Source organism: Bos taurus, chromosome 20 (assembly GCF_002263795.3).
Source record: "Bos taurus isolate L1 Dominette 01449 registration number 42190680 breed Hereford chromosome 20, ARS-UCD2.0, whole genome shotgun sequence".
In the NCBI taxonomy this organism is placed as follows: Eukaryota; Metazoa; Chordata; class Mammalia; order Artiodactyla; family Bovidae; genus Bos; species Bos taurus.
This window is the reverse complement of record NC_037347.1, coordinates 51,497,615-51,518,366: the sequence shown is the minus strand read 5'-3', so window position 1 is coordinate 51,518,366 and position 20,752 is coordinate 51,497,615. Positions and strand designations below refer to the sequence as shown.

The window sequence follows — 20,752 nt, the reverse complement described above, 5'->3', positions numbered from 1 at the left end:
GAACTCTGGGTGTTGGCAATGGACATGGAGGCCTGGCGTGCTCCAATTCATGGGGTCACAAAGAGTTGGACACAACTGAGTGACTGAACTGAACTGAACTGAATTATGTTCATATTAGTCACTCAGTCATGTCCGACTCTTTGTTACCTCATAGACTGTAGCCCAGCAGGCTGTTCTGTCCATGGAATTCTCCAGGCAAGAATACTGGAGGGGGTTAATCTTCTTCAGGAGATCTTCCCAAACCAGGGATCAAACCTGGGTCTCCTGCATTGCAGGAAGATTCTTTACCATCTGAACCATAAGGAGGTCCTTCCCATTTTACTGAAGTCATAATTGAGTTTTCCTGGGCCTCAGATTCTCTTGCTATAAAATAATCACTGTGATGCTTAAAAAATTCTGGCCAAAGAATAAGCTATGATGACATCACTATTTGCTGTTAGCTAATTGCCACTGAGTATGACTAAAATCATGGCATCCAGTCCCATCACTTCATGGTGAATAGAAGTGGGGATCCTGGGCTCCAAAATTACTGCGAATGATGACTGTAGCCATAAAATTAAAAAAAAAAAAAAAAACCAAAAACTTGCTTCTTGGAAAGAAAGCTGAGACAAACCTAGATGGTGTATTGAAAAGCAGAGACATGACTGCTGACACAGGTCCATATAGTCAAAGCTATGGTTTTTCCAGTAGTCATATAGGGATGTGACAGTTCGATGATAAAGAAGGCTGAGTACCAAAGAATTTATGTTTTTGAATTGTGGTGTTGGAGAAGACTCTTGAGAGTCCCTTGGAGTGCAAGGAAATCAAACCAGTCAACCCTAAAGGAAATCAACTCTGAATATTCATTGGAAGGACGGATGCTGACACCGAATCTCCAATACTATGGCCACCTGGTACAAAGAGCTGACTCACTGGAAAAGACCCTGATATTGGGAAAGATTGAAGGCAAATGGAGAAGGGACTGGCAAAGGATGAAAGAGTTAGGTAGCATCACTGACTCAATGGATGAGTTTGAGCAAACTCTGGGAGATAGTGAAGGACAGGGAAGCCTGGTGTGCTGCATCCATGGAGTGGCAAAGAGTTAGACAGGATCTAAGGACTGAACAACAAGAAGAAGACAAAGAAAGAAATGTAAAGGAAACAATAGCTAGAAATTAAGCTCATGGCAAGAGGGGACAGGACATGGATTATTTGTGAGGGCATTACACCTAACTGAACCTTTCTTCTAAAGTTGTGTAGTCCTGGTTAATGCCATTGCTTCCTGGCTCTTGCTATGCTCAGTGATGATGAAGTAATAATATTAATAAAATACTCAGTGATGTGGAATACCCTAGTCTTAATGCCAGGCACAACAATCCTATGAAAAGGGTAATGCAAACCAGTAAAGCAAAGGAAAACAAACAGAACATACCTACACATGCCAAGTAATTTGTCGTTTTGATGTTACTTTTTTATAACCTTTTTACTATCATTTTTGTGTGAGCAAACATGTTTTAGGCTTAGAAGTGATTCATACTCCACATTCGATTCAAGTCTACTGTTTCCTCCAAGGACATGAAAGTAAGACAACTTTTATGTTGATTCTAAACCACCTCTATCTTTTGACAACTCCTCATGGGGATCAATTAGATCCATCTGTGTCTGCAGCTTCAGTGAATCAGGCTGTCACCCATTAGAAATAAGACTAAGGATGCTCCCTTATTTCAAAGTAGCACTTGTCAAAGTAGCTTCTGTGACATGAAAAACAAAGAAGATAGGCTTGTAACTGGAGAATTTCTCTACAGTGTAGCCTTCCTTTATTCCACACACTTGTATCTAATTATTTCCTTTTGCTTAGAAGTTTGTAATTCTCACCTTTACCTTTACAGGGTGATATTTTTTAGTTGCAAATGCTCTGATTTTTTTAAGTATTTCATTAAAATAATATTTTATTCTTATCTTGACCCTATCATGCTATGATCAGTATTCAAAAATAGAACATATAGCAAATTAAATAACTTACCATGTCCCCTAAGATATCATGTCCCATTATATGCCACAATTCTCATCTATTGAAGTGTAGAGAGTTTAAATCCATATTTATTTACATGTTTTACTGCTTTCTTTATAACCTTCAGTATTTCTTCCATTCTGTTTATATTCTTGAAATTACCTGTAAATCTACTCAGCAGGCATTTTCTACTTTCACAATGACTGGCAGCACACACAGGGTGTTCAGGAACAAGACTGATGAATGATGACAGATTAATGTATAACAACTACTAACGCAGATTCTTGAGGATGCCCCTGTGAACACTGATAATAAACAGACTTTTTTGGACTTTAACTGAAGTGAACCATGCAGTAATTTGAGCATTGATAACAAGTTGAACCCAATGAGGAAATAAGCCAGGATTCAACCTGATAGGTAAGGGTGCTAAATAATGGCACTTTTTCTTCCCTTTCTCAAGACAAATGTGCTTTTAGAATTCTCTCTTGATCACAGAGGTACTTCAAGAAGGAAGGCATCCATGCCACATTAAGGGATAGATTTGACACATACAAAGAGCAGAGCTTCCATGCTTTCAGGCCATTGCCTGAGAATTTTTTCTATGCTATGAATGTGTTGCGGCTACTGCTGAAAGGTTGATCCTTTTTTTTTTTTTTAATCACTAATTACCCCATGACTTAAAATCTTGTATGTATCTATGTATTTTTCCAATGCAACAGAGTACTGTTTTGCTTTAAAAGTCTGTTTAATGTATTCTTTGGTTTTGATTTTGTATACTAAGCTTCACCCCTTTAAAGTTAGAAGATTCAGAACAAACCCCATTTTTTTCTCTGTCTCTTTTTTAGTTTGCATCTGGTAATCCCAAACTCCCGATCCTTCCCTTCCTTACCACACCCGCCCTTGGCGACCACAATGTCTGTGAGCCTGTTTCTGTTTTGTAGATACATGTTCTTTTTTTTTTAATTTTCTTGTATTCCCCACCCCTCCTGCCCTTTTTGTAGGTGCATCACCACATGGCACAGATTAAGTATCCAGAAGAAGCAAAGCTGAATCAGAACAAATCTCAGAATATCTTACAGAATCAATTTATAAGTGAGGAACAAGGAATACTACCATGTTTGAGCAATATAAGTGGCATGTATGGGTGGGGGAAGAGTGAGTGTTTTCTTGCACTTTCTTATACTTTCTTACACTTTCTTACAATTGTCTTACTGATTGCTTTGTCGGACTCACTACTCAACAGCCGTATGCCAATAAGGAGCTCCTTGCCAAGTTTGGACTTTGACCAACTCCACAATGCATCTTACCTTAAATATGACTGAAATTGTGCTTCTATCAGGAGATACAATTGCCACATTAAAAAAATAAACTGCAAATTACGAATGGTTGAACAATCTTTTTGCAAACACCAAATTTGGGTAGGGGACAGAGATTTTAGAATAATTGAAAAATGTATTTTATATATGACTAATATTTCAGGCACTGTGAATGTATCTTAATATCATTATTTGTGAGACTCATCCTTTTAGGCTGACTACTAAATCCCTTTTGTGGATAAAAAATTGAGGTTGATCAGCTTGAGTGACAAGTCCGATATCCAGTCACTACTAAACCCCCTTACAGGGATTGCTATCAGATGTTTTTGCTCAGACCCTATGAAGTGAAAATTGCTCATTCGTGTCCGACTCTTTGTGACCCCATGGACTATACAGTCCATGCAATTCTCCAGGCCAGAATACTGAAGTGGGTAGCCGTTCCCTTCTCCAGGGGATCTTCCCAACCCAGGGATTGAACCCAGGTCTCCCACATTGCAGGTGGATTCTTTACCAGCTGGGCTATCAAGGAAGCCCAATGGCTCTTCCTTTATTGTACTTACCATGAAAAGTCATTACATTTTCAAGCATTGCATTCTATAACTAAATCATTCATACTAGCATGGTGAGAGTCTTCTTTTCCTTCTCCTTCTGACACATAGAACAGAAAGCACTGCTTTTCCTTACCTAACGGCACTGCTGCCCACGTCCAGGTCTTGTGCAGTGACAGCACCAATGATGGTCCCCACGGGAGTGTCTTCATAAACCTCCATGGTGTAGAGTGGCTTGCTGAACACCGGCGGCTCGTCCACGTCCAGCACACTGATCTTCACCGTGGCAGTGTCCTTGAAAGGGCCCGCGGAGTGAAACCGGTGGTCCAGGTGAACGTTGGAGGCCTCTACTTTAAAAGTGTAAGCTTTCTTTGTTTCAAAATCTAATGGCTATAGGGAGAACAAAACAAAAGTGAGAGATACTTTCATATAGGATGTGGCCAGGATGACCAACCTTGCTGCAGAGTAACTTGCAAGTTAGTAGCAAATTGTAATTTTCCTTTAAAGATCAGTGGGTAAGGGAAGTACAAGTTAAACATTTTAAGAAAAAAAGCTACCACTTGTAAATGTGCCTGGGTTGGACTGTGAAGAAAGCTGAGCACTGAAGAATTGATGCTTTTGAACTGTGGAGAAGACTTCTGAGAGTCCCTTGGACTGCAAGGAGATCCAACCAGTCCATTCTGAAAGAGATCAGTCCTGGGTGTTCTTTGGAAGGAATGATGCTAAAGCTGAAACTCTAGTACTTTGGCCACCTCGTGGGAAGAGTTGACTCACTGGAAAAGACTCTGATGCTGGGAGGGATTGGGAGCAGGGGGAGAAGGGGACAACAGAGGATGAGATGGCTGGATGGCATCACTGACTCGATGGACATGAATCTGAGTGAACTCCGGGAGTGGGTGATAGACAGGGAGGCCTGGCGTGCTGTGATTCATGGGGTCGCAAAGAGTCGGACACAACTCAGCGACTGAACTGACTGAACTGAACTTGTAAAGATAATCAGTTGCATACATTAAAATGACATATGCACACGCATAATGCTAGGAAGGGCTTATTCCTTTCCTGTAACTAGTTACAGGAAAAGAGAAGGTGATGGCACCCCGCTCCAGTACTCTTGCCTGGAAAATCCCATGGACAGAGGAGCCTGGTAGGCTGCAGTCCATGGGGTCGCTAAGAATCAGACACGACAAAGCGACTTCACTTTCACTTTTTACTTTCATGCATTGGAGAAGGAAATGGCAACCCACTCCAGTGTTCTTGTCTGGAGAATCCCAGGGACGCGGGAGCCTGGTGGGCTGCCTTCTATGGGGTCGCACAGAGTCCGACACGACTGAAGCCACTTAGCAGCAACTAGTTACAATAGCAGATCAAGTATCTATGAAGTATTTTCTGTTCTTATCCAATCCTGACATCTGGTGGATCTAAGCAGTAATTACAAATACCACAAAATTGAAATTAATGCCTTTTTTTTTTTCCCCCCCATTTCAGCTGAGAATTTGGCGTAGCAAAATGTATTTTGTTGTTGGATGATTTTTATTATTTTTATGATAATACCCTTTTCTATTAAATACTTTTGAATATCTAAGTGTTTTTGCTGTAAAAGGTCTATGTGTGTTGCTGAGGTCTGTTTCTAAGTCCTGTCTGTGTCTTTGTGACCCCATGGACTACAGCACGCCAGGCTTCCCTGTCCTTCACTATCTCCCAGAGTTAGCTCAAACTCATGTGCATTGAGTTGGTTATGCTATCCAACCATCTCATCCCCTATTGTCCTCTTCTCCTTGTGCCTTCAATCTTTCCCAGCAGCAAGGTCTAGTTTTGGCCTTTGTGCTGTCAGCTTTATACATATAACTGGTAGGTACTATAATGCATTATCAGGGTATTTGACCAAGCACTGAGGCTTTGAGCATATATAATTAAAGAACAACATTAGACAGAATATTTGGATGTAATTTGTCCCTGGAGTCATTGATCCTTGATTTTTCCCTTTGCTTACATTTACACTTTTTCTGAATATTAGTTTTATGTTCTCAATAACTAGAAATATTACATTATAGAAATATGCTGCTGCTGCACTGCTTAATTAAAATGAAAACTTTAAGGTCACTGGCTCTGACTTCTAATCACCTATGACAAACTAAGAAAACATGAAATTAACATGAATATAATTAATTAACACGGTGATTTTCTGGGACCTTTAGAAGTTTCTGCTTTCTCAATTAATTCCCTCTAGTATGACTCCAATGTTGTGTTGACATGTCCCTTCTGAGCCTTAGTACACCTGGGGGAAATAGAGTGGGTACCTTTCACTCTTTTAAGAACAAGATTGCTCTTTTATGCATTTCCTGAGAAGAAGGGAAAAGAAAAGGAAGAAAAATTGCTATGAAATAAAAAAATCACAAATTAATCAAGTTTATTATAGCAAATGGTAACACTTCTCAAACTTGAAATAAAGTCTCTTTTACAGTAATTTTCACTCAGGGGGAATCTATCTTTATTTTCCCTGTAATTATTCCCTTTACTTCATTTAATTTTGTCCAATTTTTACTCATATATTTATTTGCCTTGGATTCAATGCTTTATTTTAGTTTTTATATTTTCATTTATTCAGCTCATAAGTTTTTACATATAGTACTGATTTTCTTCAACTTCCATCTCCTTCTTTCTAAGACTTTTCATTTGTCTTTAAACTAATATAAATATAAGTAGAGTTATTGCATAATATTCTATGGTTGATATTGTGGCTATTGGTTACACAGATAGAAACACAGTATCTCAATAAAGAGATGATCCCATAATGCTACTGGTTTGATCAGCCTACAGCTTAAAGTACTGTGTTTTGTTAAAGGAATTGGGCTCAAGAAAAGACAACCGATTGCCAGAATAGGATAGCAAATATCATTCAAACAAAAAACACAAAACTGTTACAATTACTGAGAATTTTTACCTGAAATGAAGAAGATCAAGACAAAAAAAAAAAAAAGGACAAAGCTTTTCAAATATTGAAGGGCTCTCATGTTGAACATCAGTTTGGTATACTTTGTAAGTCTTTCAATGGGGAGGTAACAATAATTTAGTTTACTAAATATGTCAATTTTAAGTTAAAAAGGAAGAAGTTTCTAACAAATGAAACCATGAAAAATTAAATTAACGTTAAAAGATATTGATTGCCTACAATCAATAAGACCTTGAAAACATTCCAGGAGGACAGAAGAGACCAAGATAATAAGGTTTTCCATCTTGCTTACTGACTGAGTTGTTTGTAGAAGTACTAAGTCTCCCATCTTTTGATGTATTCAAGGGGAATTGGATGCCAAAGAGATATCTGAGTTATGTGTAATTTATAAGCTGTACAAACTTATAAAATATAGCTTGTTTTTGCAAACTCCAAATGCTCCATAAATGTTAAACAATATAATTTTTATCATAGTTATCTGTAACTTCTGGTGTAAGACAATTTTGACTTCGTCTTTGGTCCGTTTGTGTAGAAAGCTATTTGATCTGCCTTGGCTGACATTTACACCCTTCTCTGTACCAGAATTAACTCCCTTAAAATGAAAAAGTTGGTACCAGCTATTCTTCCTTTCTCTCTCTACTTCTCCTAGATATTGGAAGGCTTCTGATTGTAGGATTAGGCAAATTATTTCTTGACAACATCTCAATTTTATTTACCTACTTAACAAACATGCCACTGTTATGGACTTGCTGCTGATGGAACTTGTCTCCCCACTTTGAAAGTCATTTCAAGTCCAGAAATGAAGGGAAAATTAAAAAAAAAAAAAAAAACAAACATTTTTTTCTCAATTTCATTTTAGGAGATCAGACATAATTTCTGTCTTTTAAGAACTCCTGACCTGTCACTGCAGGCAAATATTTAGTGGTTGTGGAGATAAAGAGTGAGATGAAATAAACTTTCTGTACATACAGATATTCTTTTATGACTGAAAACTTACATCCTGCAGTGATCAAATAACTGAAGAAAATTGTAGGAGAAATGTCACAGTAATATCTTAGATGGCCTTACTTCTTCATGATCCTGGCCCTTAGGTAATGCCATTTTATAAAACTGGATAACTCAGAAAGAGAGGGGAAAAAAAAATCAATACCAGTCTTTCTTTAGTTGACTTTATCCAGCTGATCTGACAGGCTGTCTTCCACTTTTTGTGGCTGCAGGGTAAGATGGGGTGGTGCTGAGGAATGAATTTCATCTAACTTTGCAATCAACAAAAGTCTTATTATTTGAAATAAGTACAGAAAAAAACAGAATTTTTTGTTATTGTTAGGAAATGAATCATATTCTATAACAGAAATCCATTATGATGAAGTTAATTTAGTTCTGCCACATTAAATAGAAAATTTTGTGGTACTGCTTGGGGCACATTTAATTTATGAACCTTTCTAGAAAAGTAAGGAAATGATTGAAGAGAATTCAATTGAGTAGCTCCTTCTCCTAGGGATGTTTCAATAAAGGGAGGTTAGCAAAGCCAGAGTTTTCAAGAGGTAATTCACATTGTAGGGAGTAGTATGGTAAGAAAACAACTGTGGAGAAATGAAATAAGATAGTATATAAAGGGAGAAATTAATCAAGATATTATCTTTTGCTTCTATCTTTTTATCCACTTTCTCTGCTTTTACTTTGCTGAGGTCCAGGTCATGTAAAGCTACATAAAATATTAAGTGCCAAATGATTTTCTCATTTCAAAGAGGGAAGAACAATTTTTGTCATAAAATACAAGAGAATAATTCCTTGGGTTCTTCCAGGCCTTGTCACTTTTCCAGAAAATGTTGAGCAAAAATGGGTAGCTAGAGTTATATTTTGAGGAATCTGAGAAGCAGCTTTCGTAGACCAAATTCCAGCCTCTCCCGAAGATTCTTGCCCCCAGGACAATATAATCTCTTGTATAATTTTATGCCCTTGAGTGTGTGAGGGCTCTCTGAACTGAAATCATGGAATGCAGTATTATACTATGAATTTGCTAAGTTTTATGGAAAAATAAATAATGCAAATAAAATCAAGGTCTTCAATCACTTAACATTGAGTTAATTACAAGGGAAATTTTTATTTAAAGGGGCTGATGTAATCATGTGAGGTTTAGCAGAAGCTACTAATTGCTCCTGACCTTGAAGAAGTACATTTGTGATGTAAGAGCCTACCTGCCTGGGGTGCATATGGTAACTGAGACTGGACCTTGACCAACAGCCTGAAAAGTAAGTAGGGCCAGCAGTCGTAAAGCCATAAAGAAATGACTTCTGCCCAAACTAGTACACTTAGGGAGAAAAAAAACCAAAAAAACAAAAAAAAACTCTAAGCCTCAGATCAGTTGTATCCCTGGTCTACACCTTGATTTCAGCCTGGAAGACCCTAAGCATAAGACTCAGTTATACTCTACTCTGACCCACAATAGCTTGTGCTTTCATCACTCTTTACTTTCTACTCTTCTATATAGCTTCTATATAGTCAAGGCTATGGTTTTTCCAGTAGTCATGTATGGATGTGAGAGTTGGACTATAAAGAAAACTGAGCACTGAAGAATTGACGCTTTTGAACTGCGGTGTTGGAGAAGACTCTTGAGAGTCCCTTTGACTGAAAGGAGATCCAACCAGTCCATCCTAAAGGAAATCAGTCCTGAATGTTCATTGGAAGAACTTATGTTGAAGTTGAAACTCCAATAATTTGGCCACCTGATGCAAAGAACTGACTCAATTTGAAAAGACTCTGATGCTGGGAAAGATTGAAGGCAAGAGGAGAAGGGGATGACAGAGGATGAAATGGTTGGATGGCATGACCGACTCAATGGACATGAGTTTGAGTAAACCCAGGGAGTTGATGATGGACAGGGAGGCCCGGCGTACTGCAGCCCATGGGGTCACAAAGAGTCGGACATGACTGAGCAACTGAACTGAACTGATATAGCTTCAGTTTTTATGATGAACACATATATCTTTCACCATAATAGTAGAGTCCTCCCTCTGAACAAAATGCATCCTTTAGAAACAATTCTATTCTTTTAATCATATTATAGATCTTAATGGTTAATGGAAAGAAAATTCTCAATGAACTCAAATAACTGAAGGCTGTTACGTATCTGAAAAAGAAGATGCTTTTCAAGCAGGCAACTAGAAAACAGATTTATACTAGACTGAACAAGGTTAAAAAGACACTAGGAACAAGCTCTTGTAAAATAGGTTTATGACACCAATGTGTGTGTATGGATGTGCTAAGTCACTTCAGTCATGTCAGACTCTTTGCAACCCTATGGGCCATACCCCACCAACTCCTCTGTCCATGTGGATCCTCCAGGCAAGAATACTCGAGTGGGTTGCTATGCCCTCCTCCAGTAGGTCTTCCTGACCCAGGGATCAAACCCACGTCTCTTATGTCTCCTGCATCTGCAGGCAGGTTCTTTACCACTAGAGCCACCTGGGAAGCCATTATAATACCAGTCTGAACTCTCTGACTTTCAGATCAAGCATCATTTTTTAGGGAAAGTCAAGTTCCCTGATTAATTAAATAGTTTTGATAATTACAGCAATCAATTCATTTATTTGTTCCTAGCACTTTCTTATTCTACAAGAAATCACTCTAAAACTCTACCAGTACTCAAGTTACATATTAAATCATCCATAGGTGATGTCTGTACCTACTTCTTTAATTGATTTATTCAAATTAATTTAAATCTACATAATTTGAATCAAATATTTGATTAGATTTTATTACAGTAGGAACTGAGGATCTCTTGGTTCGTGAGTTAAATTAAATCCTTTTATTTTTTTTTCTTTTTATAGAAGAGGGGTAGACAGAACAAATAATAAATAAATAATTCTTTTCAGTTAGTGGTAAGATTTATGAGGAAAACAGTTCTAATGGGACAGAAAAACAGCTGGGGAGACATTACATAGAGCAGATAGGGTGCACTTGTCTGAGGATGTAATGTTGGAAGAGGGAAGCGAAGAACCAGGTATGAGGAAATCATAACCTTAGAGAGGAAATTAAGGGCAATATTACTGTATATTTTATTCCTCTTTTCCACACATATTGCTTGAATATCCAACTGTGTGGGCTTCCCTTGTGGCTCAGTGGTAAAGAATCTGCCTGCAATGCAGGAGATGCAGGAGGTGTTGGTTCAGTCCCTGGATCTGGAAAGTCCCCTGGAGAAGCACGTGGCAACCCACTCCAGTATTCTTCCCTGGAGAATCCCATGGACAGAGAAACCTGTGAGTCTCCAGTCCATGGGTCACACAGTTGGACATGACTGAAGCGACTGAGCACATGCACACACACATCCTACAGTGTGCTAGATATCATGATAGATGTTGGAAATGGACAAAAATCCCCCATGGAGTTTACTCTCTTCTGGGATTTGATGGACAACAGTAAGATAAATAAGCAAACTGTAGCATCCAAAGTGACCATAAGTGCTACGGAAAAATCCAAAATTTGAAAGACATGTGTATAGTGTATCGGGGATTATATGAGGAAGAGTATGTGTGTGTGTATACATGAGAGAGAGCTATGGGAGGGCCTGGTATCATCTACACTGAGGAAGAAATTCAACGCAGTGTTTCACACACAAAAATAGCCAAACGTTATTTTGTTTGACTTTTAAAAGTGGTCACATTTTCAGATGAGAATGTTCCTTTAGTAAGAGGGAAAAACAATGAAATCTGGCCATTTTTAAAACAGATTTTCACTTTAATAAATTTAAACAATATTTCAGTTCTAAAATTAAAAAAAAAAAACAACTCTGAAAGAACAGTAAAATTACAGGACAAAAAGTGTCTGTCAAAAAAATATTAAACTGAAGGAATATACACTTAATACAATGTATCTCGATAAACATTGTTACAGTACTAGTCATTAGAAATGAATTTCATTTTTCTATGGGCAAGTTATCAAGGATTTTGTGCAGGACTGCAAATTTTTGATAATGTATTAAGAGTCATAGCATCATATCTAAGCCTATATTTCAGTGACAATAATTTTTGGAACAAATTCACTAAGAAAAAATATAATACAAAAGAGAATTAAAAGAACATCTAGTGTTTTATCTGAGGGCTTATGGTGATATTTTCCCTAAGAAAGAGAAGATTTCATCAACTGTTATAAATGTCTAAGCAAAATATGCATTTTATAGGCATATGCAGTATAAATCATGACCATCTGGAGGGACAATTATATTTTTCACTTCTTGTATGACCACTGTCACATTCTACTTCCAACTTATATTGTTCTTCACAATAGTTAAAACTATGTGCTTTAAAACATATACTATAAATTGACTGCAACTTGTGTAGTCTTGAAGTTACTTTTCTCCAATGAGTTTCGTATTTCCCATTTGCATAATCAGTGAAACAATATATTTCTAAATATCTTAAAAATATGTTGAACTCTGCATGGTATGTGAGGATTAAGAACAATATTGCATCTGAAATTAAAGCAATAAACCAACATGAGACATTTTTTTAAACAGAAATTTAAAAACCCTACATATTTCAAGCATTTCCTTTATCATGGTGACACAGATATAGTAATGGCAAAGTGTCTTTAGGGGATTAAACTATAGTAGAAAGATCAGATGCATTTAAAATTTGAGCCATCATAAACTCTCATATGTGCTTGGCCAGAAATGGTAACTTTTGGGGAAGAGAGTAAGATGGGATCAGTATTGCCTGGGGGACACAAGGAAGTCTTTGGTGAGAGACATGGGTGAGATCCATGTTAAAAAACAGGAAAAAATGAACAGAAATGCTCAGGAAGGGTGCTACCTTCTATGTAGATGGAAAAATAGCACAGCAGCTTCAGTAGAAATTGCAATGAGTTTGGTGTGGTTGGCATGTAGTGAGTGAATGTGTGCATATATGTGTGTGTGTATGCAGGGGATGGTAATAGAAAACATGCTATCTGTTCTTTATCGTGATGGAACCCAGAAACACACGAAGGGCAAGAGTGAAATTCACTCACAAAGGAAATGGATGAACATTAGGTTTATGGCTCAGAGAATAGCCTTTGTAATAGAAGAAAGAAGCAAGGATGGTTGTAAGTCAACCCATGAGGAGGAAATTTTAATTCAGGTTTGGGAGGGGATCAGTGGGTGGGCGTCCCATGCTATTCGGTAAGGGGAATTCAGTGTAATAGAAGTGGCATAAAAATAAGCCTAGATTTCTGCTTTAAGGAACTGGAGAGGAAGTAGGGTGTTATCCAGGAAAGAGAAAATGGGAGCAGGCACGCTACTGTTGGGAGAAGTAAAGGAATTCAGCTTTAGACACTTTGAGCGTGAGAAGACTATCACACACAGACGTTAGAAATGTTTACAAGGCAGAAAACAGTCTTCATTGGTTATGTTAACTTGGGGGAGGGTTAAGAGTTGAGAATGGGCAAGTTAGGTGAAAGAAAGTGAAAGTAAAAGTCGCTGATTTGCTTCGGACTCTTTGTGACCCCATGGTCTATACTGCCCATGGAATTCTCCAGGCCAGAATACTGGAGTGGGTAGCCTATCCCTTCTCCAGGGGATATTCCCAACACAGGAATCGAACTGGGGTCTCCTGCATTGCAGGCAGATTCTTTACCAACTGAGCTATCAGGAAAGTTAGGTGAGATTCTTAAAAACAGAAAACCCTAAAGACTCCACCAGAAAATTACTAGAACTAATCAATGACTATAGTAAAGTTGCAGGATATAAAATCAACACACAGAAATCCCTTGCATTCCTATACACTAAAAATGAGAAAACAGAAAGAGAAATTAAGGAAACAATTCCATTCACCATTGCAACGGAAAGAATAAAATACTTAGGAATATATCTACCTAAAGAAACTAAAGACCTATATATAGAAAACTATAAAACACTGGTGAAAGAAATCAAAGAGGACACTAATAGATGGAGAAATATACCATGTTCATGGATTGGAAGAATCAATATAGTGAAAATGAGTATACTACCCAAAGCACTTTATAGATTCAATGCAATCCCTATCAAGCTACCAACAGTATTCTTCACAGAGCTAGAACAAATAATTTCACAATTTGTATGGAAATACAAAAAACCTCGAATAGCCAAAGCGATCTTGAGAAAGAAGAATGGAACTGGAGGAATCAACCTACCGGACTTCAGGCTCTACTACAAAGCCACAGTTATCAAGACAGTATGGTACTGGCACAAAGACAGAAATATAGATCAATGGGACAAAATAGAAAGCCCAGAGATAAATCCACGCTCATATGGACACCTTATCTTTGACAAAGGAGGCAAGAATATACAATGGATTAAAGACAATGTCTTTAACAAGTGGTGCTGGGAAATCTGGTCAACCGCTTGTAAAAGAATGAAACTAGAATACTTTCTGACACCAAACACAAAAATAAACTCAAAATGGATTAAAGATCTAAACATAAGACCAGAAACTATAAAACTCCTAGAGGAGAACATAGGCAAAACACTCTCTGACATACATCATAGCAGGATCCTCTATGATCCACCTCCCAGAATATTGGAAATAAAAGCAAAAATAAACAAATGGGACCTAATTAACCTTAAAAGCTTCTGCACAACAAAGGAAACTATTAGCAAGGTGAAAAGACAGCCTTCAGAATGGGAGAAAATAATAGCAAATGAAGCAACTGACAAACAACTAATCTCAAAAATATACAAGCAACTCCTACAGCTCAACTCCAGAAAAATAAATGACCCAATCAAAAAATGGGCCAAAGAACTGAATAGACATATCTCCAAAGAAGACATATGGATGGCTAACAAACACATGAAAAGATGCTCAACATCACTCATTATCAGAGAAATGCAAATCAAAACCACTACGAGGTACCATTTCACACCAGTCAGAATGGCTGCGATCCAAAAGTCTACAAGCAATAAATGCTGGAGAGGGTGTGGAGAAAAGGGAACCCTCTTACACTGTTGGTGGGAATGCAAACTAGTACAGCCACTATGGAGAACAGTGTGGAGATTCCTTAAAAAACTGGAAATAGAACTGCCTTATGATCCAGCAATCCCACTGCTGGGCATACACACTGAGGAAACCAGAAGGAAAAGAGACACGTGTACCCCAATGTTCATCGCAGCACTGTTTATAATAGCCAGGGCATGGAAGCAACCTAGATGTCCATCAGCAGATGAATGGATAAGAAAGCTATGGTACGTATACACAATGGAGTATTACTCAGCCATTAAAAAGAATACATTTGAATCAGTTCTAATGAGGTGGATGAAACTGGAGCCTATTATACATAGTGAAGTAAGCCAGAAGGAAAAACACCAATACAGTATACTAACGCATATATATGGAATTTAGAAAGATGGTAACAATAACCCTGTGTACGAGACAGCAAAAGAGACACTGATGTATAGAACAGTCTTATAGACTCTGCGGGAGAGGGAGAGGGTGGGAAGATTTGGGAGAATGGCATTGAAACATGTAAAATATCATGTATGAAATGAGATACCAGTCCAGGTTCGATGCACGATACTGGATGCTTGGGGCTGGTGCCCTGGGACGACCTAGGGGGAGGGTATGGGGAGGGAGGAAGGAGGAGGGTTTAGGATGGGGAGCATGTGTATACCTGTGGTGGATTCATTTTGATATTTGACAAAACTAATACAATTATGTAAAGTTTAAAAATAAAATAAAATTAAAAATTAGAATAACTGTCAAAAAATAAATTAAAAAAACAGAAAATGGCAAATACAAAAATAATATATTTACAGAAACAAAGAACACCTTGTATTTTTCTCTGAAATTTTCAAGTTTGGCAAAAAACAATAAATCGAGGTGTATGCTTGGCTATGTACAACAGTTGAGTGCCCGCCCAGTCGTGTTGGACTGTCTGTGACCCCATGAACTGTATGTAGCCCGCCAGACTCCTCTGTCCATGGAATTTTCCAAGCAAGAATACTGGAGTGGGTTGCCATTTCTTTCTACCCAGGGATAAAACCCGGTTTTCCTGTGTCTTCTGCTTTGTAGGCGGATTCTTTACCGCTGTGCCACCCAGGAAGCCCAATCAAGTATTCCTAATTGTTCTTTTTTTCTGTTTTTCTAAGAGTTTTTCCAAAATCAACCACGTGGTGGTGCTGTGCTACCAAATCATTTGATGTCAATTCACTCCCTTGCCACTGAAGCCAGCAAAAAGGAGTTTAGTGACAACAGGGCATAAGTAAAATGTCCAGTGGAATCAGTAGAGAGTTTAGCCTATTTATTTAAAACCCCGAGAAAGAATAAAATACTTTATCTCTTACGTTTTTAAGGAAAAACTAAATAATTCTCCTGTGGATTTACTGTGATCACATTTACGGTTATTTGAAATGAAATATTATTATTATGTAATTGCAAAATAGTAAGGATTTATTTTTTAGTTCCAAAGAAGTTTTACTTATTTTAAAATAAATAGGAAATTATTTTACCATTCTTTATTTTAAATAGATGCTATCATTACTTATGTAAAAATAGTACAGAGCTGTTTTAGAAATTAGTCAAATTATTAAAATTGCTCTTTTGCACAATATAAGTATTCATCTCAGTATTTAACTGCCTAAATCTCTTAAACAGTAACAAGAAAACCACAGTGTGCATGTACATAAATATGTAGTTTCAGTTCTTGAATATTTATAACTCATGTTAACTTTACATTTATATTTATATCCAGTAAATATATATTTATTCTCACTTACGGGCTTCTCAGGTGGTGCTAGTGGTAAAGAACCCAGCTGCCAGTACAGGAGGCATAAGAGACTTGAGTTCTATCCCTGGATAGGAAAGATCCCCTAGAGGAGGGCATGGCAGCCCTCTCCAGAATTTTTGCCTGGAGAATCCCTTGGACAGGCATGCTATGGTTCATAGGGTCACACAGAGTCATACACAACTGAAGCAACTTAGCATGCACATTCTCACTTATCCAGTAAGATATAAAAACTGTGGACTAAAAACATATATTTAATTTAGCTTTTCTTCTAAGAATGAAGTGGCTGAATTTAAAATGACTTTTTCTCTCATTTTAAATGCAACCCATGGCCTAATTATTAGATGTGACCCCCAAAAAATTTAAGTTATATTATCCTGACTTTGTTATTGTTTCTATTGTTATAATACTTAGCCATATATAGGGCACATTTTATTTATTCATACTTTCCTTAGTGCAATAGGACATAAGTATAAAATAAGAATAGTTTCTTTAAAAAAAAAAAAGCAGTGTCTTGTGCCTTGGAGAGATATATAAAGTTGCATAATGTTATTCTGAATTCAGAATGACACAGTGAAATGGCATTGTCACAGTGCTCATAAACTGAACCCAAGTTGAGGTTTAAAAAATAAAAATGCCTTTTTCATTCTGAGAAGCTCATGTAAACTTGACCATCATTTTTAATCCACTTATACCTTCCATGCATGGAGAAAGAGGAGAGAGGGAAAAATAGTAAAAGGAAACTGGATAAAGATTTTGGAAATGCAATTATAACAAGAATGTGTGTTTTAGAGAATTTTAAGCATTTTAATTTATTCTTTAGTGAGATAAAAAAGAAAACCACTCCAAAAACAAAAACCAGATGATATTTAAAAACAGATATATTCAAATGGAGAATATGTATTTTTAGACTTTTCATATGCATGTAATATACTTAAGAATATAATTTCTATATGAATTTGATTTCATATCAAAAATTTTCATTGCAATTCTATACTGAGCTATTGAGAGAAAAGTTTCCAAAAGTAATTTTAAGGTCATTATGGAACCTAAACACTGCTGTTGATATTTACATACATATTTATTATTGTACATCTACTTTTCCTGGGACTGAATAAGTTGAAGATACAATTTTCTGAGAACTCTATGTATATATCCATAAATAGTCTTTTAATAAAGCTTTCCCTAAAAAAAAATCTATTTAAAGAACTATAGGCCAAACTAGAAAAGATGCTTAACATCACTAATCACCAGGGAAATGTTAACAGCATAATGAGATACCACCTCATATATACTAGATTGGTTATTATCAAAAAGACAAAAAAAATAGTGTTGGAGAGAATATGAGGGAAAAAAGAGTCTTTGTACACTATTGGTGCAAATATAAATTGGTGTAGCCATTATGGAAACCAGTATGTAGGTTGCTCACAAAGTGGGCTTCCCTGGTGCTCAGATGGTAAAGCGTCTGCCTGCAATGCGGGAGACCTGGGTTCAATCCCTGGATTGGGAAGATCCCCTGGAGAAGGAAATGGCAAGCCACTCCAGTACTCTTGCCTGGAAAATTCCATGGATGGAGGAGCCTGGTGGACTATGATCCATGGGGTCACAAAGAGTCGGGCACTAACTTAAAAAGACATATGCAAACCCATTTTCACTGCAGCATTATTTTGTTATTGTTATTTAGTTGCTAAGTCACGCCCAACACTTTACGACCCCATGGACTGGTGGACTGCCGTCTATGGGGTTGCACAGAGTCGGACAGGACTGAAGAGACTTAGCAGCAGCAGCAGCAGGCTCCTCTGTCCTCCACTATCTCCTGGAGCTTGCTTAGGCCTTCCCCGGTGGCTTAATGGTAAAGAACCTGCCTGCCAGTGCAGAAGGAGTGGGTTTAATTCCTGGGTTGGGAAGATCCCATGGAGAAGAAAATAGACACCCCACTTCAGCATTCTTGCCTGGGAAATCCCTTGGACAGAGGAGCCTGGAGAGTTGCAGTCCATGGGGTTACAAAAGAGTCAGACATGATTTAGTGACTAAACAAAAACAGGCATCATTATTGACAATAACAAAAATATGGAAGCATCTCAAATGCCCACTGAGAAGTGAACGGATAAAGAAAACATGGTATATACAGCCTTCCCTTGGTATCCACAGGGCATTGACTCCAAGACCCCTTGGAGATACCAAAATCCAAGGATGCTCAGATCCCTTATATAAAATGATAGTATTTGCATATAACCTTTGCATATTTTCTGTACACTGTAAATATTTTTATATCACTTATAATATCTAATATAAGTAAATGCTATGTAAATAGTTGCAACTTCAAGTTTTGTCTTTCAGAATTTTATATGGAACTTGTCCCCCAAATACTTTGGCAGTTGATTGAATTATTGGATATGAAATCTGCAGTTACAGAGATACAGAATAAAATGTTACTCTTTATGACAACATGGAAGAACTTTGAGGGCATTATGTTAATTTAAGTGAAATAAGTCAAAGAAAGACAAATATCATATAATTTCATTTATCTATGAAATCGAAAACAAACAAACAAACGCATAAGATACAGAGAACTGATTGGTGTTGCCAGAAGTAGAGGTTGGGTAGTGGGTGAAATGGGTGGTGTGGGGTGTGGCTCGTGTGCCCAGTCATATCCGACTCTTTGCAATCCCATGGACAGTAGGCTGCCAGGCACCTCTGTTCATGGGATTTCCCAGACAAGAATACTGGAGGGGGTTGCCATTTCTTCTTCCAGAGGATCTTCCCAACCCAGGGATTGAACCCATATCTCCTACATTTCTTGCATTGGTAGGCAGATTCTTCACCACTGAGCCACCTGGGAAGACCCCAGTGAAATGGATAAAGGGAGTCAAAACATTTTTTCTCTTTCTCACATTTACATATTTCTTAATGCCCCTCCCTGACAAAAGACAAACTACATATCCTGAGATAATGACATATTTCTAGTGTTTTGAATTTTACTCTTCTTCTATACAAATCAAGTTAACTAGAGGGCTTCCCATCATATTATACCTTCTTGTCTTCTCCCTCCTGGTTAATTTTTCTGTTTACTTACCACATCATAGCACCCTCAAGCCCAGCTTTATCCTTTCTCATTTCTTCCATTCACCTGTAGCAGAGCTTGCCCATGTCAGAATTCATCCACCCTGAGGTCTAGGCTTATGAACAAGTGTATGTTAGATATTGATATTCTCTTAAAAGTAGTAAATAGGGCGAGGCCAAACCTGGTATACTTAGTGTTTACTTCTATTATCTTATTTTTAAATTAACCTTTTCATCTAAGCTGATAACAATAACAAATTAAAACAAAATTAAACTCTGGTAAGAATTTTTTAATGACTTAAGCGAATTAATAGGCCTAGTTGTTTCAACATAAAATATGCATGTGTGTGTGAGTGCTAAGTTCCTTCAGTAGTGTCTGACTCTTTGCGACCCTATTGTTGCCCTCCTCTGTCCATCATGTTCTCCAGGCAAGAATACTGGAGTGGGTTTCCATGCCCTCCTCCAGGGGATCTTCCAGGGATCGAACCAGCATCTCTTATATCTGGTGCATTGGCAGGCACATTCTTTACCCCTAGCACCACTTGGGAAGTCCAACATAAAATATATATCTGTTGAATCACAAAATAAAAGTTGGGAATGAATCTTTCCTAGTTACCCAGATATTTTTTTAATTTAAAATATTCCTAATTGAAAGGAAATTAAGATGTCTCTCATTTCCTTTGTGTTGTTTAATTTTTATTGGGTAATCTACTATTCAAAAACATGTCCACGTACCTTTTTCAATTTGATAACTCCTTCTTGCGTGTCCTCATCTGTGACGATGTCAAACAAATTTCCCCCATCTCCTGGAACAATATTGTATTCAATTTCTGCATTTTGTCCAAAATCAGGATCCACTGCTCTTATTCTTCCAATAGCTGAGCCAACAGGAGAAGATTCGGGAACTTTCAGATGGAAAATGCCTGATGAGATATATTTATATTTTTTGTTTATAGTGAAGTTAGTCAAATATATAAGATTACTTGGCTTGAAAATACAGTCTACAGAAAATAAACCAACTGTAAGACATAATAGTGCAAAACCAAAAGGCAGTTTGTTCTCCAGTTAAAGGTTATAATTAGGAGTAGTATTTTCACTTTTCATTTCAAAGGATTTTGTTGTAGAATTTCAATCATTAAAAACAGAAAGTGTT

General features: G+C 37.4%; 1 protein-coding gene across 1 annotated transcript in view; it reads right to left on the bottom strand.

Annotated features, from left to right (window-relative positions):
- Window positions 1-20,752, bottom strand: part of CDH12 (cadherin 12) — a 375,294-nt gene that overhangs the window by 49,054 nt on the left and 305,488 nt on the right. Inside the window, exons 5-6 of the mRNA NM_001206958.1 lie at window positions 20,335-20,522; window positions 3,991-4,244 (exon numbers count right to left, since the gene is read on the bottom strand). Of these exons, the coding sequence (NP_001193887.1) occupies window positions 3,991-4,244; window positions 20,335-20,522 (442 nt within the window). The remainder of the gene's footprint in view (window positions 1-3,990; window positions 4,245-20,334; window positions 20,523-20,752) is intronic.